This window comes from Loxodonta africana, chromosome 19, assembly GCF_030014295.1.
Source record: "Loxodonta africana isolate mLoxAfr1 chromosome 19, mLoxAfr1.hap2, whole genome shotgun sequence".
Taxonomy (NCBI): domain Eukaryota; kingdom Metazoa; phylum Chordata; class Mammalia; order Proboscidea; family Elephantidae; genus Loxodonta; species Loxodonta africana.
In genome coordinates, this window is record NC_087360.1 from 24735706 (window position 1) to 24762052 (window position 26347).

A 26347-nucleotide genomic window follows, 5' to 3' on the forward strand; every position below is an offset into this window, starting at 1 on the left:
CAAGAGGAAGTGCAGCCGCTGCCATCTTTCCTCCGCTCCGAACACACGGAGCCCGGGGCCGCAGCGCCTCCGCTCCGCCGCCGCCTTCGCCCGGCCCGGGGAAGGGCCCACCCCGCCGCCGCCTGCCCTCCCGCTCCAGCCGCCGCTGCCGCCACCGCCCGCCGGGCTCCGGGACTGGTTCGCGCCACCGCCCCCGCGCACGCCCCGCCGCCGCCTTCGCCTTTTGTTTCCTCCGCTCCGGCGCCCCCGCCCCGGCTCGCGCTTTGCAGGGGACGCAGCGCGCGCCCCCAGCGGGCCCGGGAAAAGCCGCGGCGCGCGCGCGCGCTTGTGCGGCCGACCCCTCCTCCTCATCTCCCCGCGCGCGCTCCTTTTGGCTGCGCGCCGGCGCCGCCTGGCGGGAGGGAGGGGAGGTGGCAGGCGCGTTTGCAGGAGGGGCGCCACCTCTTCTCTCGCTTACCCCCCGGAAGGTAGACCGAGAAAGGGAGGCGGGCGGTCAGGGAGGAAAGAGAAGCGCGCGATCGAGTCAGCCTGGGGGCGGCAATGTGGGGGGTGGTGCGCCCCACGGTCTAGACAGTCCTATTTGGGCAGGGGGTGTGTGCATTCGGCGCACCTGCGATACCACAGAGTCCGGGGCCGGCACGTGTGGAGAGTGTAGATACGTCTGTTACACCCCGCTTCTCGCTGCCTTAGGGAAGGGAGGGGGGCGGGCAGGTGCCGCGGCCCGGCTAGTGGGGAGGGGGCGGCGGCTATGGAGCGAGTGAACGACGCTTCTTGCGGCCCGTCGGGCTGCTACACCTACCAGGTGAGCAGGCACAGCACCGAGATGCTGCACAACCTTAACCAGCAGCGCAAAAACGGCGGGCGCTTCTGCGACGTGCTCCTGCGTGTGGGCGACGAGAGCTTCCCAGCTCACCGCGCCGTGCTGGCCGCCTGCAGCGAGTACTTTGAGTCCGTGTTCAGCGCCCAGTTGGGCGACAGTGGAGCTGCTGACGGCGGTCCCACCGACGTGGGGGGCGCGGCGGCGGGGCCCGGCGGCGGGGCCGGGGACAGCCGTGAGCTGGAGATGCATACCATCAGCTCCAAGGTGTTCGGGGACATCCTGGACTTTGCCTACACTTCCCGCATCGTGGTGCGCCTGGAGAGCTTCCCTGAGCTTATGACGGCCGCCAAGTTCCTGCTGATGAGGTCGGTCATCGAGATCTGCCAGGAAGTCATCAAACAGTCCAACGTGCAGATCTTGGTGCCCCCTGCTCGGGCTGACATCATGCTTTTCCGCCCGCCTGGGACCTCGGACTTGGGCTTCCCTTTGGACATGACCAATGGGGCAGCCTTGGCAGCCAACAGCAATGGCATTGCGGGCAGCATGCAGCCCGAGGAGGAGGCAGCCCGGGCGGCAGGTGCAGCCATTGCAAGCCAGTCCTCTCTGCCTGTGTTACCTGGGGTGGATCGATTGCCCATGGTGGCTGGACCTTTATCCCCCCAATTGCTAACTTCCCCATTCCCCAACGTGGCATCCAGTGCCCCTCCCCTGACTGGCAAACGAGGCCGGGGCCGCCCAAGGAAGGCCAACCTGTTGGACTCAATGTTTGGCTCCCCAGGGGGCCTGAGGGAGGCAGGCATCCTTCCATGTGGCCTGTGTGGAAAGGTGTTCACTGATGCCAACCGTCTCCGGCAGCACGAGGCACAGCACGGCGTCACCAGCCTCCAGCTGGGCTACATTGATCTTCCTCCTCCAAGGCTGGGCGAGAATGGGCTACCCATCTCTGAGGATCCTGATGGCCCCCGTAAGAGGAGCCGGACCCGGAAGCAGGTGGCCTGTGAGATTTGTGGCAAGATCTTCCGAGACGTGTACCATCTCAACCGGCATAAGCTCTCCCACTCTGGGGAGAAGCCCTACTCTTGCCCCGTGTGTGGACTTAGGTTCAAGAGGAAAGATCGCATGTCCTACCATGTGCGGTCCCATGACGGGTCCGTGGGCAAGCCCTACATCTGCCAGAGCTGTGGGAAAGGCTTCTCCAGGTGAGGAAAGGTGCCCCAGCCCATGGCTTGGCCTCTTCTTGGCTTGTAGGACAGCTCCTTGCCAAGATCTGGCGGTGTGGGACTTTGGGGATCACTAGACCTTACAGGGCCATGTCAGGTTTGGGGAGAGTGTTTTAAAGGTCCCAATTTTGAGATGGTGCTGCCAAGAGCTGCTTTCTTTTTCCTCAGGGAAGTTTTCTGGCACTAGGTGTGCCCCCCCACTACCTCTCCTCAGGGCCTGTGGGAAAGGGCTGGATTCCTCAGGCCACAGCCACCAGGCCTCGCCATTCTTCTCCCTGGGCTCTCTTTGTGTTTCCGGCACCAGGCGTGGGGCCCTGTCTGGGGGCGGGAGGCTGGGCTCCTCCAGCTACTCCCAGCATGAATGGCTGACGAGGGAAGGACTGGGACAAGCGCATCTTCACTCTGGCCACACCAAGCCCCCCAGCACAGAGACTCCAGCCTCACATCTCAGCCTCCTGGGATCAGGGCACGAGGAAACTCCCAGAGGCTCTTCTTCGTGCCAAGATCTATATCTGTTGGGACCTTTCGCCTCCAGAGCCTCACTGAACCCACAGGTCCCCTTTATGTCCTCAGGGCAGGGAGAAGAGGGGCAGGATCTCTTTTTAAATTCACTTTTTAGTAAGCCTGGTGGGGAACTGAGGACTTGTTTGGGAGCAGAGGATTGTTTGGTTTCTCTCTCAGAAAATATTCAGAATAAAAGGCTGGTTTTAACTTGTCTGGATCCTGAGGAGCTTGTGTATGTGAAGCTGGGGATGGAGAACTCCCTCAGAGGGGCCCCAACCAGGAACCAGTCCTACCGGTCAGGCAGTCCCTGCCCACCTGCCCGGGGAGGGCATCTGGTTTACCAGCCCAGCTGGGGACTTAAGCTCCATCTCGTGGCCTCTGGGGACTAAATTCCATCTGAGTGACATTCATTGGTTGCTGTGGTGGGAGAGGCTGGGGGAGGGGAACGCGGAGTTTCTAAGGGGCTTTAGTCCTGGACAATGAATCACACCCACCCCCTCCTGTAAAGGCTGCAGCAAGGCCGCCCTGTCTCTGATCCCAGAAATCACTGAGTTTGTGGTTTGGGGAGAAGAAGGAGGTAGACAGGCAAGGTCAGAGGCAAATGCTCATTTCCCTCCACTCCTCGCCTGGAGAAAACCAGGGCAGAGAGACCTGGTGGGGCCTGTGGGAGCCAGAGCTGGGTGGGGAGAGACCTCTCTGGCAGTGTGTGTGCTTGAGTTGGGGGTGGGGAGCTTCTGGCCAAGTCTGGCCTTCTCTTCCAAGGTTTAAAGTCTCTTGGTTCTCTCTTCCAGGCCTGATCACTTGAATGGACATATCAAGCAGGTGCACACTTCTGAGCGGCCTCACAAGTGTCAGGTAGGGGCTGGGCTGGGCAGAGAAGGGCTAAAGGAGGATGCCGCTGTTCTTACAGCTGCGGCTAAGAGCAACTGATGTGTGTGCCGGGGGCCTTGTGTGCCAGGGGCCGGCTGATTGACCACTGCTTTGCACACCTCCTGCTGTCCCTCCGTCAGCTCTCATCCTTTGTTCTTCCCCCCAGCTCCCGCCCCCTACCCCCACTCCCCAGTGTTCCTGGTTGCTTAGTTCTGGTTCCCACTCCGCCTTCAGTCTCCTGCTTGGCTCTACTTTCCTGGTGTTTGCCGGCTCCTTGGCTGGCGGGCCATACTGCACACATGTCACTCTGGGGGCAATGACTCCCCAGCAGTATCCAGGGACCCACAACTGGAGGGAAGGGTTTGTAAAGGGCTTCTTATGCTCTAGCCAATAACTCTGTTGTCAGAGTCTTCCTTTCATCTGACAGGCAGGCTGACCTGAGTTGGAGGTCCTCTGGCTTCCCTCAGCTTAAGGGCACAAAGGGTGGTGGGGGAGCGGGTGGGCCCAGTGTGAGCATTGGCACCTGTTTAAACCATCCCTAGCTGTGTGTCCCAACAGCCAGCATTTCTGGAGGGCCAGAGAGCAAGGTCTTCTCTTCTTGCCAGCTGTCTTCTCTGTAGCAGCTTGTAGGGAAGGCTAGGCCGGGCTCTCCCCCCTTTGTCTGCTTGAACAGTATCTGGAGTTCCTGCTGGTGCTCAGAAACTTGAATTTCCTCTCCTGCCCATTGAGCATTCCTGTATGGATGGCAGATACACCTTTGTTTTCTCCTTGGTTCGCTCCCCTCTCCTGTGCCAAGTTCCCGCCATTTGAGGGGGAGACAACAGGGAGGTGGTGGGGAGCTCACAACAGCCTTTGATAGGACACCGTGTTTCTCCTTCCCCTCTTGGTGGCCAGAGGGGAGGGCTCAGTGAGACTTGTTGGGAGGGAGGGATGTGCTGTAGGTAGGGCAGAGTCCCAGGGGCCAGGTGAGGACAGTGTTCACAGATACCAGACCAGGCAGCCTCCCCAGAGGAGAATGAGAAGACAGAGGCTGACCCAGGGGTGGGCTGGCTGGGATCTGTCTTTGCCTTGCTGCTTTTTCTCTCTCTGTGATTCTCCCAATGTGGAGCACATTCTGACTGTCCCAGGTAATGTGCTGAGTAGTTGAGGCAGAGTAGGAGGAGTCCAGAGGGCAGTGGGGCTGTGCCCAGTGGCCTGGGGGGGTAACCTGCACTCTCTGCCCTTTTTCCAGGTGTGGGTTGGGAGCAGCAGCGGCCTGCCGCCCCTGGAACCTCTTCCTAGCGACCTGCCATCATGGGACTTTGCCCAGCCTGCTTTGTGGAGGTCGTCCCATTCGGTTCCTGACACCGCCTTTTCCCTTTCTCTAAAAAAATCATTCCCAGCCCTTGAAAACCTGGGCCCAGCACACTCCAGCAGCCCTCTCTTCTGCCCAGCCCCACCAGGATATCTGAGGCAGGGCTGGACCGCCCCAGAGGGTGGCAGGGCCTTTGCCCAGTGGCCCGTAGGCTAGCCTGGGCCGTCCCGGAGAGGGCTTCCTGTGGAGGGGAGCAGGAATGGTGGTTGGCCTGAGACCCCTGCTTTGGGAAAGGCCAGCAGGGTGGTCCCTGCCCACCATGCCCAGTCCCTCCCTGGATGATCTGGGGCCTTTCCACCTCAGGGCTCCGAGATGGGAGCGCAAGGAGCTCCTTTCTGGATCCTCCTACAGCCTCCGGGTTTCTTTCTGGGCTATCTTGCCTTTTTTTTCTCCCCTTTAACAGATGATACGCCTAGGCATCTGTACTTGCCTGGGTGATTTTAGAGGTTGGTGCTTTTGTGAGAACTAAGCCACTGGCTTATCTGTTCCCCGACCCTGGCATTACCTCCCATAAGGCATGGGGTTTGTAGAATGGGGCCTGGCTAACCCCCGACCCTGGGGAGTGAATCTGCTTCCAGAGAAGACTCTGGTACAACTCCAATGGGGTCACCCATGTTGCCCTCGTCCCTGCTCACTCAGACGGGTCCTGCTTTAATTTCTGGCTAGTATATTAGATTTCTGTGATTTTAAGGTTTATTAGCAGGTCTGCTCAGGAACTAGACTAACCAGTAGCTTTATATGGGGCTGATAAAGCAGATGTAGACCCTTGGATCCCACTGGTGTGCCCTTTAGCCCTGCAGGCTCCGCCGGGAGAACAGGAGTGATGATAAAAGTTTTCATTCTAACATTTGAGGCTTTGTGTGTTTTGTCCTTGGTCTGTGTCATAACACTGACATCACTGTCCCTTGGTGTACGAGCCTGTTCCTGCTCCACCTCCAGTGCACACTCACAGACCCGTGGGCCCACCTCCAGCCCTGTAGCCAGAACTTCACCCCGAGGGGAAGACGTGCTGGCTCTCTGCACTGGGCTGTCTAGCCAGGTGTGCCTGGGCTTAATTAAACAGAAGTGGCATCTGTTTTGCATGGTGCGATATTCTGAAAGCATCAGAGGTAGAGGGCTCTCTGGGAGTTGGTTCCTGGGGCCACTGGCAGAGCTGGGCATGGGCGTACTTCTCAGCCCTTCTGCTGCTGTGTGGACATTAGTGCAGAGCGTGGAAGGGGCCAGTTACACAGACAGGTGCCACAGCTTGAGTGAAAGGCCATCTGAACTGAGGAGTAGGAAGCTTGGGGCTGGGCAGTGACATACATACAGCCTCTCCTTGGGCTGGAGTCTTCTTCCCTTGCTGGGCCCAGCCGAGATGCCCCAGGCACGGCTGAGTTTATGGGTTCAGTGGGCTGGGACGTCTCCCCCATTTGGAGCCCAGCCTGAAACTGAGGCTAGAGCAGCTCAGACCTCTCCCCTTGTTTCCAGTGGCCCCACTTCTTGGGTGGTTTTAACTGGAGGAACAACTCATTAGAGAAGGAATGAAGTGGGAAAAAGGGATCTGATACCCTTAAGGGACCCAGCAAAGCCCATGCATGGAGCTAAACCTCCAGGGCTGTAGGAAAGGCTACTGAAGCCCCTGAGGGTGCCAGACTTCTACCACCACCAAGAGTCGGGTGTACACTAGTGTACCAGTACCAGCTGGGCCCCAATCCTAAGCTGGTCCAGCCTTTAGGAAGTCTGGGATAGGGCAAGTGGCAGGGGAGGGGAGGGAGCATGGCTGGGGATCAGTGTTGAGTGGTGACCAGAGGTGAGCATCCAGCAACAGCATGGTTACCTGGGAGGGAGCAGGGCAGCCCCTTGTGTACCACTGGCCCACTCTCCCCCCAGCAGGGGCTCTGTCTTCTGTCTCCAGGACAGGGACGCTTTTCTCCCGAGTGGCTCCAGCCTGGAACTTCTGGGTGTTCCCTCTGCGTTCTGTCTCTCAGCTGCCTCTTTTCTCTCTGTTCCATCTCCTGGGCCAAGTGACCAGGCTCTTTCATGTCCTGTGTTGTCTGAACTTCTGGCAGCCTAGACTTGGACTCATGCCTTCACAGTTTCCCCGGGAAGTCTTAGGGACTTCAGCAGCAGAGGGCCACTTCTGGCACAGAGGAGCCAACAGTCACTTCAGTTTGGCTTTGTAACACAGTGAAGATTTCTGTTTTTGTTTTTTTTTTTTCTCTAGCAGCAGATTTACATGCCTAATTATGTTTGCTCAGGCAAAAGTTGGCTTTCATTCCTTGTCGGATAATCAATGGGAGGAGTGGGGAAGCCAGCTCAGTCTAGGATTTTAATTCTGCTTAGCTAATCCCCCAAATGGGTAATCCACTTGTGGATAACTGAAGTTTGGCTGTCCATCATCTTTAGATAGCTTAGTATGATAGACAAAGCCTTTTGAGGACAGATCCCTAAAGAAGGCTGGTGAGAATAACAAGCATCTCTTTCATATCCCCACAGTAGTCCCCTTTCCTCGGGACTGTGGGAAAGGAATCCTGAATGTGTGCCCTCAGCCTGTTTTCTTTCACTGGATCCATATTTGGTCCCTCTGACCGATGGAGGGGTGGTCCTCAGTCACTGGCTGGTGAAGCCGGCTCTGTATGTGGGTGAATCAACAAGTGCACCCCTCTCTCCCGAGGGCATTTATGGCAGCCCTTCCTCTGGTTCACAAGCTGATGGATTGGGTGGAAGATTCTGCTTGCCCCCACTGTGACCTGACTTTGGGTCACAAGGCCCCTGAGGTAGGGCCAACCTATGACCATGAGACCAAGTGTCCATGATGCTTTCTGAATCACCTAAGTGTTGCAGTTCCCTGCACAGATCCTATCACCTTCTCCTGCCAGGAGAGGCGTGGCTGCTAATGAAATGGCTACTGAGTACACGGTGCTAAAAGGTATCGGAACTTGTCACTCACCTGAAACAAGTACCTCCACTGAATGTAGATGGCAAGAGAACAGGCCAGTCTGCATCCTAGCTGCTCCATACCCTTTCAGGGCCTCAGTTTGTACAACTCTAAACAGGGACGACTGGTAGAGTAACGGCCTGCTGCTTCCTCCGGTAGCCATCTGTGCTTTGGACAAACGACTTTCTAAACTTAGCTTTCTCATTTATAAAACAAAGAAACTCAACATATAAAAAGGGTAAAACAGTATTTCGTTGGTATAAATTGGCCTATTCAAATTTGTAACACTTCCTTAGAGAAAGAAAGCACAGACATTCTGGATTCAGGTAGTAACAGTGGTGCCTCTGTCCCCACAGCCTTGCTGTGTTTATTTCTTGCTGTGACTGTACTGTAAGGAGATAAACATTTGTACGTGGTGACAGTGTTCACTTACCTCAAGATCTCAGGATCTGCTTCTGTTAAACAGGCAGCAGGAGCAGCTCCATTCTAGCAGGTTAACAGGGTGGTGCATCTCCAGTGGGTTAACATTCAGTCTATAACTCACCTAAAGGTGAACAGTACTTGCTCTTACAGCTTTAAAAAAGTAAACACACAAAAAGAAACATGTCAAACTTGACTAGAACCTCAGTACAGCATGAAAGTCACCAGATTCTTCTCCTGAGGGTCTGATATTCTGTGACCCCAAGGCTGAGGTGCTTTTGTGAGCCTCAACTGAGGAAGAGGTATCTGGAGAGATCAATGACCAATGCTGTGTCTGGTCCTCAGGTACAGGACATGCCCAGTGAGCTGGTACTGCCTTCTCAGGCTGCTGACCTCAGATCCTGAACTATCTAGCCTTGGGGACTGGCTGTGAATGAGTGCTTACGCCACAGCCTTCTCTGGCCATGCTCTCTCGGAGGCTGATAACGCAGCCTGCCTCCTCAGCGGGCTGCTGTAAGGAAGGATTGCATGAGCTAAGTGCCTTTAAAATGCTTAGCGTAGTTGGTACCTGCCTGGCCCAGAGTGAGTGGTCCATCAGGGCAGGGTAGCATCAGCATCCTCATGAGTACCAGCTTAACTTTCCACAGATGCGCCCAAAAGCTTCTGGCCTTCATTCTTTCTGTTAACTCTAAAGTTAACAAAATTGACACTATCATTTTATAGGCAGCTTTTCGGTACAAACTCATGTGAATATCATGATGAGCTAGCTCTATGCTTTGTCTTGCCTTTCCATCTCCCTGTGGCCAAAACTAACGTCACTTTTGAATAAAGTGAATAAATTGAAATCTCTATATAAAGCAACTAGGGAGAGCCTAAGGATAGAAACCAGGAGGACTGGTCTGTCAATATGCCAGTAGCTCACCTGTAAATTCTCTTATAGCCAGTGCTCTTAAAGTCCATTTTTCATGTTTGAGAATGAAGACATTGATCACTCTTCTTATAGAGGAGTATAGAACTTAGGTTGCCATGTTCTGACATGTTTGTGGTAACCATTTGGAACCAGTGATTTCAACTCAGGTGTCCCATCATGGGAAATAAGAGCAGCCACTTGGCATTCCGGGTAGACAGTTTGGGCCATGCTCTAAAGCTGTCTCTACAAAGGGGGCCCACATCATGGCCAGGATGGTTTTGCTTCATGGTGTGCTAGGTGGAGAGTTGGGCGGATTGGTGGATTTTGCCTCATTTGGTTTTTTTCCTTTCTGCCCTCAGACCTGCAATGCCTCTTTTGCCACCCGAGACCGTCTGCGCTCCCACCTGGCCTGTCACGAAGACAAGGTGCCCTGCCAAGTGTGTGGGAAGTACTTGCGGGCAGCATACATGGCAGATCACCTGAAGAAGCACAGTGAGGGGCCCAGCAACTTCTGCAGTATCTGTAACCGAGGTAATCTTCCCACTGTTTCTTCACTTACAGAGGATGGGCCTGAGCTTGTGTGGGAGGCCCGGGGGGTGTCTTGCTCACCCTGCCTCAGACTCTTATGCACGGTTCTCCCCTCCCCTTGAAAGATAAATGCCTTCCAACCACCAGTTTTCCATCTGCCTACAGCTCAAACAGCTAGCTGTATGTCAACCCTTCCTTCCCAAGAAGCTTGGGCTATTTGGAATGGGTGGTCGCAAGAGACCAGCAGGTGGGAACAGGAAGAGAAAGTGCTGTTCCCAAGCTTGGGCCCACAAAACACCTGCTGCTCAGGTGGCAGGATGGCTGTATTTTGCAGATACCTCTGAACTCCTGAAGGTGGTGGAGGAGTCATTAGGTCCCAGGAGGTGGAATGGAAGGGGTCCTGCTTGAGGCTTCACTGGCACATGAAATTCAGTAGCCAGGGAAGAGGATCAAATCTGGAGATGAACAAGGGGTAGAAACTTTCTAGTACAAATGGTCAAAAGATCTCAAACTCAGGTTGTGGCCTTGATGAGAAAAAGTGGAAGGTATTCTGAACAGGTGAGCATGCTGGAGGACAAAGTCGGTATAGCTCGTGTCTCACTCTTTGGCACCAGTGTTGTGTTGGATGAGGCCAGGCTGTCCTGAGGTTCTGCCGGATTTTGTTGGCTACTGGAAGGGCTGGAGGTTTGTGTCTTGTGGTGTCAGTAGAGGAGGCTTGTGCTGTTATCTGTGCTGAAGGAGGTCGGGATGGCTATGTATGGTGGGCACAAAGATACTTCTGCATGGTGTGCTTGCTTTGACCAGGCTGGGGACATTGCTGGGAAGTCCTTATCTACAGGGACACACTTGTCCCAATGTTTCTGAAAATTTGGGGTGTGGCTTAGTGGGTTGAGTACTGAACCAGGAGTCAGGGGACCCAGGTTTGGTTCTAGCCCCTCTCACCTCACTATGTGGCTTTATATTGTGGCCTCACTTCCTCTTGTGAGCCTGTTTGTTCATCTCTCAAATGGGGTGGAAAACATTCCTTGCCTGCCATGTTGCCCACCTCACAGGTTATTGTGGGGATCCTGGAACTGAGGTATGTATGTGAAAGTTTTCTGAACCCCAAGATGCTGCACACCTTATACTTTGTGACAGTTAGGAGGGACATGGCTCGCTGACAATCTGGTTTGCACCCAGACAACACTGAACAGCCCTTGGCTGGGATCATTGAGGCCTGTGCTGGCTGCCCTGAGGTCCCTGGTAGAGGGAGACTGCTGAGTAGCTGGGTGTTCTTGGAGGCCTGGGGCTGAGTTTCTCCCTGGAACTGTATGCTTGGGATTTGTCTTGAAGGCTCCTGGATATTGATGTTTCCCTGCCTTCCTATCACCAGAAAAGCCACTGTGAAACTAGGGAAGCGGTAATAAAAGCAGCTTAAATCATCTGTCATGTTTTCTGATGTGTCACTAGAACCCATTTCTGGCAGGAGCTTCCTCCAGGTAGTGAGCATTCGGGTTGTGCATGCAGGGAGAAGTTACCAGGCTGTAGGACTGACCACCTTGAGTGTGGCTGCCCCAGCCCTAGAAAAAGATAGTTTCCTGTCTTGCTTCATCCAAATCTGGCTTCCTGACAGTGCCCCTAAACAACTCTAAGCCTGTCGCCACATGCCGTCAGCAGATGTTTTATTGAGTTTCCAATGTTGAAGTTCCCAGCCCAAGAGCCGGGATCAAAGAACAGAGGCTGGAAACCAAAGAGAATGGAGGATGCTGATGACAGAACTCAGAAAAAGTCCAGTCCTGATTGCAGAGTGGGGGAGAAGTGGTGGGGAGAGCCAGGACCATAGCCCTGGTGGGATCTGTTCAGGAAGAAAGGCGAGCTGAGAGCAGCAGGGAACTATGGGGAAAGTTGACCCAGTTAGGAGACAGCTGTAGGGCAAAGCCAACAACTATTATACATCAGGATTTTTTTTGTCAGGCTGATAAAGAGAACTTGGGCAACAATAATGGGCTCCATGACTAGGGCAGGGGATCCAAAAGAGTAAAACCAGAACCCACCATTTCTCAGAAAAGCCAGGACTAGATCCGGATGGCAAGATAACATCTTTGGGTTGAAGTCCCATTCTTCCAAGAAGACAAAAGAGGGCTCTGATTCACCCCACCCTGAGTACTCATAAAGAAGGGAAAACAATCATGGTCTTTATCAGAAGAGAACGAGCAGGATTCTACCTCTGGCCTCATTCCTTGGGTAGAAGTAGGAAGAGATCAAAAAAAAAAAAAGAAGAGTTTTCCTAGGAGGACAAGGGTCTTCTGAACACCAAAGACATCGAGGTATCAGATGAGGATGCAGAGCACTCTGTGTCATCCTTTGTCCTGCCTGTCACCAAGAGTAGGATGACAGTAGGAGCTTCGTAAATAAGTGAATGAATATTCTTGTCTTTATGAGGTCTACGCAAAAGCTAAATGTCAGCCAGCTTATCAAAACTGGTTGAGGCTGGATCAAGTGAACTTCAGAGTACCCTCTGAGATCCTTCAGTATTAATTTACTTAATCTTTTTCAGTCTTTGACACAGAAATAACCCCTGGTCATGAATAATGGGAAAGAGGGGAGGCAATCTTGCTGCCCTAAGTCCTGCACTTGAGTCAGATGCAAGTTTATAAGCTGGATGACCTTGTCCTTGCCCAGAGGCATGTCAGGACATGGATTATACCATTAGAGGAAGATATTTATTAGCGGAGGGAGGTGTTACGGCTAGAAAAGCTTGCTCCCTCATTTTCAAGTTGAGGAAATCAGTTGATTTCGGCAGTGGGAAGGAGAGAGGGATCTGTAGATCATCATTTTCTTCCTTTTTTAATTTCTGTAGCAGGATCTTTGTATATATGCATATGTGTTGGTGTGGGCAAGAGGGGTAGCTCATTGACAGAGATAACATTTGGACTGACACATCATCCTTCTACTTAAAAGGTAGAGGAAGCCTTCTCCCCAGTCGGGGGTTAAGTGCGCAGGCTGTCACCAGGGCCAACCATGGACATGGGGAACAGCATACCGTTCCCCTAGACTGAGCTAACGTGGACCTACTTTTGTGTCTCCCTTCAACACAACTCAGTTGGGTAGGGCCCTGCCACGGCTTGGACCAGGTGAGAGCAGTCCAACACTTGCATGTGTGTGGAACCTGCCAAAGGAGGATTTGCTCCTGGAGTGTGAATTGCTGGCATACCAGGCAAGAAAAAGCAACTAAGGAGCAGTAGCCTTTCAGTAATAAACTCCAGGTGGCCTCAGAGGGTTGGAGAGTCAGTCCCTTGGAGGATTCTGTCCTGGGAGTCCATGCAGTAGAGGGGTTTCTTTGTCTCTGGAGCCAAAGGGAGGGGGGCTGTGGGCTGTGGCACCTCCACCGCTCTGATGCTGGGACCAGGCTGCCACCTTGGAATCAGCGGTAGATGGGCCAGTGAGTTTAGAATGGCAGCTAAATATGTCTGGCTAAAAAGATGTGTTCTGCTCAGAAACTCAGCTTCTGTTTCATTCTAACACTTAGCTGCTGATTTGCTCTGTGTTTAAAGTCTGGGCTTCAAGTGGCAGCTGTGGATCCGTGGATCCACGCCTCCCCGCCTCCCCATGTAGTTCTGCTATAGATAGTACAATCTGCAGCTGGGGAGAGTCAAGAGGACCTAGCCAAGTGTTTCTCAGACTGTGTTTCAGGAAAATGTAGCAAGTATTTGTTGAGCATCTGTTGTATTCTCCTGGACTCGCTCTCCCCATGAGGAATTAACTGAATAATTTCTGTTGCTTCTACTCTGTCCTCTTTGATTGCAGTGGACCTGCCTTGGCACATCATGGGAAAGGGTTCATACTGCTTCAGAGGCCCCGCAAGGAATTAAAAACAAAGAAGAAAATCCTCTTCTAAAGTGGCCACATCGTATTATCAGAAACTGCTCGTATCTTCCACTTGTTGCCAAGGGCCAGTACTTCCTGGTTCCGCTTGGTTTTGAGGGTCTCCACAGTGCTGACCCAAGGGGCAGGACTGAGACCCTCTTTCCCATTATTAGACTTGCCTACTCGTTGCTGACTACAGCCTCCCCCTTTGGAATGTGAACATGGGATCCTTTTAAGCCTGTCAGCCCCCTAAATGGTTGGCCCCAGACAGGCCACTCAGATCGCAGCACAGGACAACTCACTCTGCCAGACAGAGCAGAGACCAGCATATGTCTGGTCTCTGAAGCGCCTGTTATCGGGCAAGGCAAGAAGATTTGCTTGGTTTTCCACTTCCTTCTAGCACCAAGTGCTGCTGTCAGGCCACCCTCACCCACCAATATGGCAGAGAGACACATAAGTATAAATGGGTATGATGGTTACAACACTCCAAGGGATGTTTTTAGGGCCCAGGGCCAAGCCACAGGAGCCATTAAAGAGTTCCCCAGTGGGTAAGCGCCAAGTTCTATTGGCACATGGTGTTGGATTCGAGTCCAGGCTCTGCACTTAGTAGTTGTGTGTATGACTGCAGTTATTTCACCTCACCAAGCCTATTTCTTCATCTGTAAAATGGCAATAATAATAATTCCCGCGTTATACGGTCATTATGGGAAGTCTACAGAATAATGTCTGCATTGTGTTGGGCCCCTCACACGGTCAGCACTCACCAAAGGTGAACCCTTATTTATTACAGTTCTGGCGGCATTCAGGAGGGCCTAACACTTTAAAGTTTTTAATAAAACAAGTTTCATGCGGACATCATTACACAGTGTTCTCTAGCCTCTGACCCTGTAGCGGTGGATCCCACTGTTACCCTGCAACTGTAAATTTAAAAGGGAATGAAAGTATTGCGATGGCGTCAGCAGATCCTGGAGTGGACTAAAGGCGTACTGTCAGGGTGCTGGCGCTCCAAGTGGGCCTTAGCTAAAAAGCGTCAGTTCTCGCCGGAAGACATGTGACCCTTGACTACGGTGGGGCTTGGTGGCACAGCTCCTTCCTTTGAAACCCAAGTTGAAATCCTTCTCCTGCCCACCTGATTCCGCATCTTCAGACTCCTGGCTGGTGTGAAAATTGGGCAAAGATTTCTTCCCAGCCTGAGCTATCTCCTGGCTCAAACTGACTGGAGCAGCTCCAAGATGGCTGGATTGCTCCTCCCCCAAAATAAAGACCAACAGAAATTACCCGTTTCATCTTCCTTAAGAGAACCTGGTGAATGCTCCAAAACCCAACCTGAGAGACAACCGTGAAGAAGAGATGGCTGTGCCCCTATAACATAACTTCCTATTTTTGTTGTTGTTCTTCAAAAGGTCTAAGCAATTACTAAATGGCAGTTACTCTGAAAGTGGGGAAGTTGGCAAAATCATAGAAAACCTCCTAACAGGTAGAAGAGGGACTCCTGGAGGCGTTCCTTTGGGATTTCATCTTGCCTCCACCCCATCTGAGATAGAATCTGGTTTATTGTCCAGTTACTTTGACAAGTGTTAAGTAGGCATTCTGCTTGCTGGACTTCTGTGACTGCCCTGGAGCCCATGTACTTGTCTGATCACATTTCTAGCCATGGTCCTTGCAGCTGGCGTGGGGCCATGGGACATCCACTCAAAGCACCCATTCCTGAGGCATCAAGCAAGCCTCGAGGCATTTGCCCCCTGGCCCTGATGGGCAGGCAGGGTCTCAGACCAGCCTACGACGGTGGCCAGCCCCAGCCCCTCACTGCAGCCTTGCAGAGTAGGCTCTGCAGAGAAGCCGATTCCTGGACACTGCCCTACTGTATCCAGAGCACATGGCTCACATGGTTGGAGCTGTTTTTGAGCCAAGAGGGGGCCCCTTCTAGGTGCAGCTGACCCGGGAATGCTAGCCAGTGCGGCCAGATGAGAGGCGTGGGGGAAGCAGAGAGGTGTGTGCTGGCCGCGGGGTCTCATCTCCTTTTGTCTTGTTTAGGTTTCTCCTCTGCCTCCTACTTAAAGGCCCATGTTAAAACCCACCACGGTGTTCCCCTTCCCCAGGTCTCCAGGCACCAGGAGCCCATCCTGAATGGGGGAGCAGCGTTCCACTGCGCCAGGACCTATGGCAACAAAGGCAAGCGACCCCTTGCTCTGCACTTTGCTTCTCTGCGCAGACTGTGTTGTGAGGGCGCTGGGCCGGGCGTGGGGAGGCGGGAAGGCTGCCTCCAGGAGGATCAGCAATCTGAGTGGCAGTGGCCTCCAGGATAAAAGTCACAGTGGGTGTCTCACTCCAGGGCAGTGAGTGAGCCTTTAGGGCCTTGCTGAGATCCAGCCGCGCCTCTTCTTCCTCAGCCCTCCTCCCCTGCTCTTGGTGGCCCCCACTAGCCGGGGCCTGCAGGGATGCCCCTTGCCCAGGGCACGAAAAGGGGCCCTGCATGACGAGTCGGTCTGTGCCTGTCCATTGACTGTCGCCCTTTGAGGATGGTGTGGAGCTGCGGCTTGAAAGCTTTCTCCTCTGACCCTGTGGGTGGGGGAGCCAGCAGCTGGCTTCTCCTGTGATAGGGGTGGTTGGTTGCTGTGAGCGGCCCTTTGTAGAGGGCGACTGGCTGCGTTTGTGTGATGCATGGGGGACTCTGGTTTGCAGGGAGCTGCCCAGGCCCTACCTTCACTTGTTGACTCAGGTGGTTCTGTGGTGTTTCAAGCTGCTTTTGCCTCAGGGATGAGGCCAGGGGCTCAGCAGATGGTAGAGATGGCATGCTCCGTGCTCCCATCACAGACCTCCCTTCCTGGCATGGCACACTGAACCCAGGCAGGAAGCTACTGATTGATTGAGGATGCCAATGTGGGCTGGGCAAGGTGGAGCAGTGAGGGCCATCTCAGGCCCAGACACACAGCTTATGGAGTTGTTCAAAATTGCTTTCACCTCTGTGTTCTGGCCCCTTGTGTCTGGAAGGGTTTTGGCAGAAGGCAGGTGGTCCAGGCAGGGCTTGTGTTTGCAGCAGGAGGAAAAGGACTGGTTTTTGTCTGAGCCATTGATGGGGTCTGCCCGGTTGAAGCCCTCACGGCTCTGGTTTTGCCTTCCTAGAGTGCAGCTAGTCTGGTTCAGGAGCGAGACCCTGATATCCCCCTCGGCATCATCAGAGCAGCAATTTTTCCCCCAGAGGCCCCCAGGAGAGCGCCCAGGAGCTCGGGGTCTTGAGTTCTGGCCAGAAGCAGTGGCAGCCCCTTCTATGTCCCCCCTTCCTTGAAGCAGGCTGAGATGGTGGTGAGCAATACGTGTGCACCTGCATGAAGAGTCGCAGCGAGGGAGGCTGGCGGCCCCAGGGCCCTGCTGTCTCACCCCCTAGGCACTCCAGGCTCCCAGACTGACCGGCTGAGCCTCCGTGGGTTCTGCCAAGGCAGTGGCTGGCCATCGGCTCCCTTCCACAACCCCTCCAGGAGGGAGCATCTCCAAAGCCTGGCCTCATCTCTCCCTTGTGTTTTGTTTTTCTTGTAGAAGGCCAGAAATGCTCACATCAGGATCCGATTGAGAGCTCTGACTCCTATGGTGACCTCTCAGATGCCAGCGACCTAAAGACTCCAGAGAAGCAGAGCACCAACGGCTCCTTCTCCTGTGACATGGCAGTCCCCAAAAACAAAATGGAATCCGATGGGGAGAAGAAGTACCCATGCCCTGAATGCGGGAGCTTCTTTCGCTCCAAATCCTACTTGAACAAACACATCCAGAAGGTGCATGTCCGGGCTCTTGGGGGCCCCCTAGGAGACCTGGGCCCTGCCCTCGGTTCACCCTTCTCTCCCCAGCAGAACATGTCTCTCCTCGAGTCCTTTGGGTTTCAGATAGTTCAGTCAGCATTTGCATCATCTCTAGTAGATCCTGAGGTTGACCAGCAGCCCATGGGGCCTGAGGGGAAATGAGAGATGTGTGTGTCCCTCTGGGGACTGCGGAGAAATGCTGTGAATGCGGAGGGAAGTGATGTCGTCGGGTTCTGTAGCTGAGAGATTTTTATTCGTTTTTAACTGCCCCCCTCCACCCTGTCACCCCACTCCCCTCGCCACCACCCAGTCCCCCAATGGTCTTTAGAAATAGATTCTCATCTGATGCTCTGCAGCATGTCTGCGAGATCCAGTATGGGACAAGGACAGAAAACACTACATAGGCCTCCAAGGCAACATCAATCCTGGTTTCTCTAAAGGTCAGAAGCTAGAATTGTTGGTGCTCAATTCTTAGTGACACCAAAACCAAACCCAACTCCATGGCATTCTGGGACCTCAATGATTTTGGTCCCCTCCCACTTCTCCAATCCCTTAACCCCTTTCCCCTTCCCACATCCCTCAAAAGAAACCATGGTAGGGTTTCTACCCACTTACACAGCACCGATGCCCAGCTGTTTTTTAAGGAAGCCAGAAGCCTACAGCATCCCATGGACCATGGGGTAAGGGTCTGTCCCTCTGAGCTCAAGCCTTGGCCTGGAGGGCCCTAGACTTTCCGGAGCCCTGCTTGGAGGCCAGCATTTCACTGCTGGGACAAGCTCAGCTATTGAGGACACCCTCACCCCAAATTCCAGTTCTTACATGATTTTAACCATTCAACTTGCTGTTGGGTTTTAATTCTCTAATTATTATTATTGTTATTATTTTTTAGGACCAGTTGTAGTGAATTGCTACTGAAAGCTATCCCAGGTGATACAGAGCTCTTTGTAAACCGCAGTCACATGTTAGGGTTAGTATTAAACCTTGTTTAGATGTACCATAATTAACTTGGCTAGTTGATTGTTTAAAGTCTATGGAAGAGATAGTTTTATGCAAAATTTTAAAAAATGCCAGTCTGGTCAGGGAGGTATGGGTTTAGATGCTATCGGGAGCCAGAAAATGGGAGAAGCCAGCAGGTGGGGACATTGTGTACCTCGGTGTGCCACACTTGAGTAAGCCCAGATTGACCTCATGATGTGAATTGAACTGATTAGACTGTATTAAAAACGTTAGTATGTTACTCTACCTACTCCTGGAGTCTGGTTTTTCAGCTGACAGGGTCTTTGGGACCCAGAGGGTGGACAGCCTACAGTCTTGCATCCAGGGTGGGGCAGGATCCCAGGAGACCTCTCTTCCCAAGCAGACAACAAGCCTTCTCACACAAGAGGATTCCCCTTCGTGCACCAGATCTACCAGGACTGACAGATGGAGGTTCGCCCTGAAGATCTAGCTGCCAGCCAGCATCCCTTCATTCAACAAATACTATTTGTTGTCTTCACTTGCTGAATGTCAGGCGTGGTTCCAGGCCCTGGAGAACAAGATACCCTGGTGGAGCTTAATGGGAAGACAGATAGCAAGTAAACAGATTTAAATATGACTTCAGATAATGAGAACTATGAGGTGGGGCAAGTAGGTCGCCCAGGAAGGTGGGAGGCAGGGTTGGGACTCTGGGAGAGAAGACCTGAAATTAGAGGGGAGTCAACAGTATGGCCAGCTGGGACCAAAGGAAGACTATGGGCAGGGAGAAAACCCTCATGGCCAAGGGGTTCTGAGAAGCTCAGCAGTTGGAGTCTCCCCTGCCCTGGCCAGATTGAGAAATCTTAGGGAAGGGGAAAACCCCTAAGCAAATAGAAACAGCATTTAACGTTTGAACAAATAGAGGGAAAAAAAATGATGTAAAAAAAACCAATTGCAATTAAGTCAGTTCTGACTCATAGCTACCCTAATGGACAGAGTAGAACTGCCCCATACAGTATCTAAGGCTGTAAGTCTTTATGGAAGCAGACCACCACATAGGTCCCATGGAGCCACGCTGGAGGGTTCAAACTGCTGACCTTTCAGTTAGCAGCCGAGTGCTTAACGACTGTGCCACCATGGCTCCTAAAAAAAAAAAAAAAAGAAAATAAACAGATCAGGAGAAACCAACAAAGCACAAAATGATTTAGATCCACTTTAGTACCACTAATTACACTGTTACACTGGTTTAAAGGCAGATTGTCTGCTATGCCTTTAAAGTACACCATTAACATGAAATAAGCCGCTAGGCTTTCAGGAATATGTGGAATGGAGGTTTAGCCCATATAGTGTGAGTATCAAAGGAAAGGGTGACCCTAGGATGCTGAGGTGCTATGGACATGGAGTTTTGTGACCACGACAGAATCTCCCAGCTGGTCATACCTGCTGGGCTTTAAGGCAAGAGAACCTGGGCTTGAACAAGGACTTGGCTGGCCCAAGCTCCTGTAAAGTACTCAGTACTATGTGTGGCCCCTAGAGGCCCCCAGGTTGAGGCCTACACAATGCAACAGAAAACAGCCACTGAGGAAGTCAGGCAGCTAGAGGAGGGGCCCAGGAGCCCTGTGAGTAAGCTCATTCTTCATTTTTAGACTAACCATCTGAAGGTGATTTGGGCCCTGCCCCAAGCATCCTGAGGCCACACTGGGTGTAGGGGCACCAGCAACAACCCCAGGCAGAGATGCCATGGTGGGGATCCAGTTCAACCACTGCCCAAGGGCCTGGGCCAAGGACAGGCCCAAACTGGAGTGCTGCGCTCCCCTCCCCGAGGTAGTGATGACCCATCTCTGCCCGTGGCAGAGGTGAGGGGGAACCCACGGAGCAGAGGGCCTTGTTTAACACCAAGAAACCTGGCCCATATGGCTACAGAGAAATTTTACTGCTGGCAGCCAAGAGTGGGACCTAGGGGGCTAGCAGGGTTGGGCTGCAGCCAGGAGCAGGATCTATTTTCTGAGCCGCTTTTTACAATTTTCCAGCCTTGGCTTTCATACCTGTAAAGTAGGCATGGCAGGGCTGACTTAGTAGGGTGCAATGAGGATTAAGATCGTGTATATCCAGTGCAGGGCATAAAGCCAGGCTTCCCATGGATGTGAGTAAACTACAGCCCCTTCCCTGGCCACCTTTGTTCCCACTTTTTCTCTCTTGGCTGCCCGGGGAGACCCTCAACTCAAAACTAACTCCACACCAGCTTGCCTCCTCTGGATTACCCTGGCTCCAGCCCCATGCTTCCTACTTAGTATTCCTCAAAGCACAAACCCCCACATTTTTTTTTTTAATTTGTGATGCCTTTATGCCAACCTTCATTTGCATCCTGTTCCTAGCAACATAACCCTAATAATAAACACTTTACACATATTCATTCAGTTTGTCCTCACACTGCCCAGTGAGGTAGGTATTTTTACAATTAACACCTTGTCGCCACATAGCTGACGGCAGTGCAGTGAGGACTTGAACCCAGCAGTTGAGGCCTAGGGTTGGTTTCTTAACAGACACCCTGCCCTGGGAAGTGCCATGGCTTGTCCTGTCCAACTGGAGCTCCCACCCCAGGCTCCTCACCATTCTCAGTGCATCCACTTAATTCCCAGCCCCCATGCTTTACCCACAGAACACCTTCTGCCAGCATGCTCTTCCTCACAAGCTGTGCCTTTGGATCTCACCCTCTCCATGGCCTTTCTGCAGTGCAGCTACTCTGCTCTTCTCTGGGACACGTCATCACTCTGCCCAGGCTCAGAGTGGTCTGCAGACAGCCAGCCTGGTGCAGGCCCCAGTGCTACCACTTTCTAGCTGGGTGACCTTGGGCAGGTGTGGCTCCCATTCCTCAAGTGGAAAATAGTATTCACAGGGCTGCTGTGAGAAGTAAATAAGATAGTACCTGTAGAGTGCATAGGAAACACTCAAAGAAGTCCCTTTAGCTCACCTGCATTATCCCCTCTCATTCTTACAGGAAGGATGAACATGAGCAGGGACCAGCAAACTGTTCTTTGAAGGGCCAGATGGTAAACCTTTGTGGCTATGAGAGAGTCCTGTGATCTCTGTCACAACTACTCAACTCTGCCTTCGAAGTACAAGAGAAGCCAGCTAGAGATAATATATAAACAAACAGGCATGCCTTTGTTAGGATAAAACTTCACTTATAAATGCTGAAACTTGAATTTCATGTAATTTTTAACATGCTACCAAATGTAAGAACCATTCTTAGTTCTAGGGTTATACAGAAACAGGTGGCAGGCAGGGTTTGGCCCGCAGTGCAGTTTGCCGACTACTGCACAGGCCAGCTTCTCTTCCTGCTCCTCCAGGCCTCTCCCTGCCCCATTTTCAGGTCTTGGATTTCACCCAGGCTCAGGTCCAAGCTCCCACAGGCTCACGGTTCATGTGAGCTAAACTGATCTATCGCCCAGAGCTTGTGATTTCTTGGTCTGCCAGTTAGTCCATCGACCCACGGAGAGTACAATGCCACATCCCTCAACCAAGGTGCACTCCAGAGCCCACACAAAGAAGGGTCTACTGTGCTCAAAACAAGAACTGCCTGCCCAATTCACCTTCTACCCTATTTTCTGGTCATTTTGTTATCATTCATGTCTCCTTTTGGGAATAGGGCAGAGAAAGAGGAAGGCCAGAGGAAAGAGGGCAGGACAAGGACTTGGGAGCTGGCAGAAGGAAGGCATGGAGGAAGTAGTGAATAAGGCCAGTGATTAGATCCTGTTACCATCTGCTCAGCTGTCTCATCTACCTCTGCTTTCTGGCTCACCCGGGCGGCTGGAAGCACCAGGGACAAAGTAAGTGGGGGGTGCCAGTTTGGATGGTGAATTCAGAACTCCACAGTTCTCTTGAGTGTCCCTCGCAGAAGGAAATTCCACAGCCATGCCTTCTCCCACGGGTGGCACAAGGCAAGTGACAATGCTCAGCACTCGTCTGACCATAGTTAGGGATCTGCAGACTCTGGTAAATCCCTCCCTGCGCTGGGAGGAAGCAGGCTAAGCACCTGGCAGCAGGGCCCTCAGAATTGCAGCCCTTCCGCACCCTCCCCACAGCTGCCCCTGCCCATCTGCTGGAGCGCTGGGGGCAGGAGAGGGAAGGGCAAGTGATTACTGTCTGGATCTGCATCTCTTGGCTAAACTGCTGTGAGAGAAAATGCTAAATGTTTATCTAAGAGACAAATCTGTCCTAACAAAACAAGTTTCTTGTGAGGACAGGGCAGTGTGGAGCTGGGTGTCTCTGAATAAAGCTGCTTTGTACAGCTGGGGGCGAGCACACCAGGAAAATACATATTTTTCCTTCAGGGAAGAGTCTATTGCCCTCCCTAACTCTGTGCCTGAGCAGAGGTCACAGCCTGTGGCAGCGCTGGAAAGAGACTCCCTCGAGGGCATTCTGGGTCTCCCCTTCTGAGTCAGAATCTGTGCCCTGAGCTGCTGAATGTTTTGGTGTCCATGCCAAAGAGCACAAATTCCCTGAGTGATAGGGTTTGTGTTTAATTTTTTTAAAGCCTCTCTTTGGATGATGATCAACTCTATACTTATTCACAGAGTTTTCTCTGCCTAGAAAGTCCTTATCCTTGTTATCCTTCAAAGCCCAGCTTGAATGACCCCTCATCTGCAAAGCTTCTGTGTTCCCTCCAGAAGGACGGTGACTGACTACATCACTACTCCTGTGTCAGGAGCCTGACATCATCCACAACCCTAGGAGACAGGTGCTGTTTTATTCTCACTGTGGCCCAGAGGGGTCATATAACTGCCAATGTCATATAGCTGTGGAGTAGCAGAGCCAGGACTCAAGTCCTGAACTGTCCCAACCAGAGCCCAAGACTCCATCACTGTGTCTTCCTCTGTACCACCTCCCCGTTCTGCACGAATTTCTACTGTGCAGGGCCTGCTGGGAAAGTCAGCCAGCCATCAGATGGTGCAGAAGGGCTTGACAGGGCAGATCAAGCTCCGTTGTAGGGGCCTGTCTGGGCTGGAGAAAAGGACAGGAGGCTAGATGCTAGAATGAGCAGGAGATAAATGATGTTACCTGCCCTCACCCAAGGCTGTGTATCACAAAAACACAGCCCAGGAGGAAAGGCTAAACCAGGTCACAGGGCAAAAGTTGAAACCCATGGCAGGTGGGAAGAGCCCAGCAACGTTCCTGCAGGCATTTCCCCTGTCTGGGACTCCCTCCCAGGGCTCAACCTACCCTAGGTCCTGAGAACATTTTAAAATGCTTTAAATTGTGTAAGTTTAACGAGAGGTGCCTGAAAACCCCAAATACACAGGCCTTGCTGTGGGAGCCAGTTCCTGCAGCTTTCACATTTCCAGGGAGCCTTATTGTGATAGAAATGTCACGCAATGCCAGTGCCCTCCAGACCTCCTGCTTTATGGGGTCACTCTGCTCATTAATTTGGAAATTAGAATGACTTCAGCCCCATCTCATCTGGGGTAAGAGGCATATCCTCCAGTATCTCTGGGGAGTCTCAGGGGCTCCTTTCTCTTCAATTTCCCACTTTAGTGGGATTCCCTCTCTCACCTGAAGATGGTCCCTCCTCTCCACCCGCATCAGCCTAGACATGGAACCCAGACCTTTTCCTTTACTGCTTAGCAAATCAATTATGTGTTCAGACAATTACCCAAACTGGGAGAGAAAAGGGGTTAAATTATAGCCAACACATCAGACACTCCGATGGTCTAGTCCCTCAGTCAATCTTTCCACAGCGGACATGTGACCAAGGCTCTTCCTCAGCTCCTACTGCTCTTCGGGGGTGGTTATTCTCACTCTTCCTTCATCATCCTCTCCTTTTCTGGCCCCTCATTTCCTCTATCCTACACCACCCCTCAACTGTATTACACAGAGCATTCAGCTGTCTCTCCAACCTGAAACTATCCTGAGTGGGAGTGGATAAGGAAGAACAGGAATTTACCTTTCCTGACTGCAACAGGTGGGTTATCATGTCTAGTGGGAGCACTGGCAGCACGTGGTTAAGCACTTGGCTGCCAAATGAAAGATCAGCAATTTGAACCCACCAGCTGCTCCATGGGAGAGAGATGGGGCAGTCTGCTTCTGTAAAGATTATAGGCTTGGAAACCCCATTAGGCAGTTCTACTCTGTCCTATAGGGTCACTATGAGTCAGAATTGACTTGGTGGCAGTGGGTTTTTTTGGTTGATCATGTCTAAAAGGGTCCCTAGGTGGTGCGAAAAGTTTGCGCTCAACTACTAACCCAGAGTTTGGTGGTTTGAACCCATCCAGTTGATACCTGGGAAGAAAAGGCCTGGCAACATGTTTCCGTTAAGATTCTTGTTGTTGTTGTTGTTGTTAGGTACCATTGAGTCAATTTTCGACTTACAGAGACCCCATGTGACAGAGTAGAGCTGCCCCATAGGGTTTTCTTGGATGTCATCTCTATGGAAGCAGCTAAGTGCTTAACTGTTTGTGCCACCAAGCCTCCTTTCTATAAAGCTTACAGCCAAGAAAACCCTATGAAGCAGCTCTAATCTGTAACATATGGGGTCGCCGTAAGTCAGAATCGACTCAACAGCAACAGGTTTGGTTTTTTGGTTTATCAAGTCTAAGCAGATTACTAAAGTATCCTGAACAACTTATTAAGAGAAATTCAGCATCCAGCTTTTAAAATAACAAATGTTCTCATTGTAATAACAATGACCATTTATCGAGCACACAGTTTGAGCCTCATGACCATGATGCATGATAGGTGCAGTTGTCTCCATTTCACAGATAAGACCACTGAGGCTCACAGATCTAGCACACAACAAAAAGCTTGAGACTTATAGTCAGAAGATCTTGGTTCCAAGGCTCACTCTTATTCTTCTATGCTGGATGATAGAAATTTCTGGAGGATGATTTGTTAGAATTTATCAAGAATTTTAAAAATGCTCATATCCTTTAAACGAATGATTCTGCTTGTAGGGAGTTATCCAACAAAATAATCCTAAAAAAGCTGAATATATAAAAGATGTATGTAAAACGTGGAAGCAGCCTAAATGGTTAGTTAATAAGCAGCCATTTAAAAATGATGATTTGGTTTAAGGGGACTTCTAAGTCAATTGGCAAAATAACTCTATTATGAAAACATTCTGCATCCCACTTTGAAATGTGGCGTCTAGGGTCTTAAATGCTAACAAGCGGCCATCTAAGATGCATCAATTGGTCTTAACCCGCCTGGATCAAAGGAGAAAGAAGAACACCAAGGTCACACAATAACTATGAGCCCAAGAGACAGAAAGGGCCACATGAACCAGAGACTTACATCATCCTGAGACCAGAAGAACTATTTGGTGCCCGGCCACAACCGATGACTGCCCTGACAGGGAGCACAACAGAGAACCCCTTAGGGAGCAGGAGATCAGTGGGATGCGGACCCGAAATTCTCACAAAAAGACCATACTTAATGGTCTGACTGAGACTAGAGGAATCCTGGCGGTCATGGTCCCCAAACCTTCTGTTGGCCCAGGACAGGAACCATTCCCGAAGACAACTCATCAGACATGGAAGGGACTGGACAGTGGGTAGGAGAGAGATGCTGATGAAGAGTGAGCTATTTGTATCAGGTGGACACTTGAGACTGTGTTGGCATCTCCTGTCTGGAGGGGGAATGGGAGGATAGAGAGAGTTGGGAGCTGGCAAAATTGTCATGAAAGGAGAGACTGGAAGGGCTGACCCATTAGGGGGACAGCAAGTGGGAGTATGGAGTAAGGTGTATATAAACTTATATGTGACAGTCTGACTTGATTTGTAAACGTTCACTTGAAGCTCAATAAAAGTTAAAAAAAAAAAAGATGATGATTAAAGAAAATGTTTAATACCATGGGGGAAAATGCTTATATTAAAAGTGGTTATGAGAAAACAAAATTGCCTAGGTGGTTGTTACGGACTGAATTGTGTCCCTCAAAAATGTGCGTCAATTTGGCGAGGCCATGATTTCCAGTATTGTGTAGTTGTCTGCCATTTTGTGATCTGATGTAATTATCCTATGTGCTGTAAATCCTAACCTCTATGATGTTAACGAGGCAGGATTAGAGGCAGTTATGTTAATGAGACAGGATGCAATCTACAGCATTGTGTTGTATCTTGAGTCAATCTCTTTTGAATTATAAAAGAGAGAAGTGAGCAGAGAGGAGAGGGGCCTTATTACCACCGAGGAAGAAGTGCCAGGAGTGGAGCACCTCC

At 51.7% G+C, this 26347-nt stretch overlaps 1 protein-coding gene and 1 long non-coding RNA gene across 7 annotated transcripts in view; one reads left to right on the plus strand and one right to left on the minus strand.

The window, feature by feature from the left end:
• The first annotated feature begins 730 nt into the window (after nt 1-730).
• Nucleotides 731-18429, plus strand: PATZ1 (POZ/BTB and AT hook containing zinc finger 1). 4 transcript variants are annotated; one of them, XM_003419194.4, is made up of 5 exons: nt 731-2019; nt 3336-3399; nt 9378-9549; nt 15427-15564; nt 16927-18429. In XM_003419194.4, the coding sequence occupies exons 1-5, from the start codon at nt 749-751 to the stop codon at nt 17343-17345; spliced, it is 2064 nt and encodes a 687-aa protein (XP_003419242.1). In that variant the 5' UTR covers nt 731-748; the 3' UTR covers nt 17346-18429. The 4 variants fall into 4 exon arrangements, with proteins under 4 accessions (XP_003419242.1, XP_003419245.1, XP_003419243.1 ...); XM_003419197.4 differs by having other exon boundaries at nt 15492-15564; nt 16927-17037; XM_003419195.4 differs by lacking the exon at nt 15427-15564.
• Nucleotides 8024-26347, minus strand: part of LOC135228239 (uncharacterized) — a 67413-nt gene continuing 49089 nt past the window's right edge. For 2 of the 3 annotated variants that reach the window (XR_010318610.1, XR_010318609.1), the window contains exons 2-4: nt 21109-21269; nt 19235-19280; nt 18417-18708 (exon numbers count right to left, since the gene is read on the minus strand). This is a non-coding gene — a long non-coding RNA (uncharacterized LOC135228239). Of the gene's footprint in view, nt 8262-18416; nt 18709-19234; nt 19281-21108; nt 21270-26347 lie in introns of those variants that run through there. The other variant, XR_010318611.1, reaches the window with a different exon arrangement.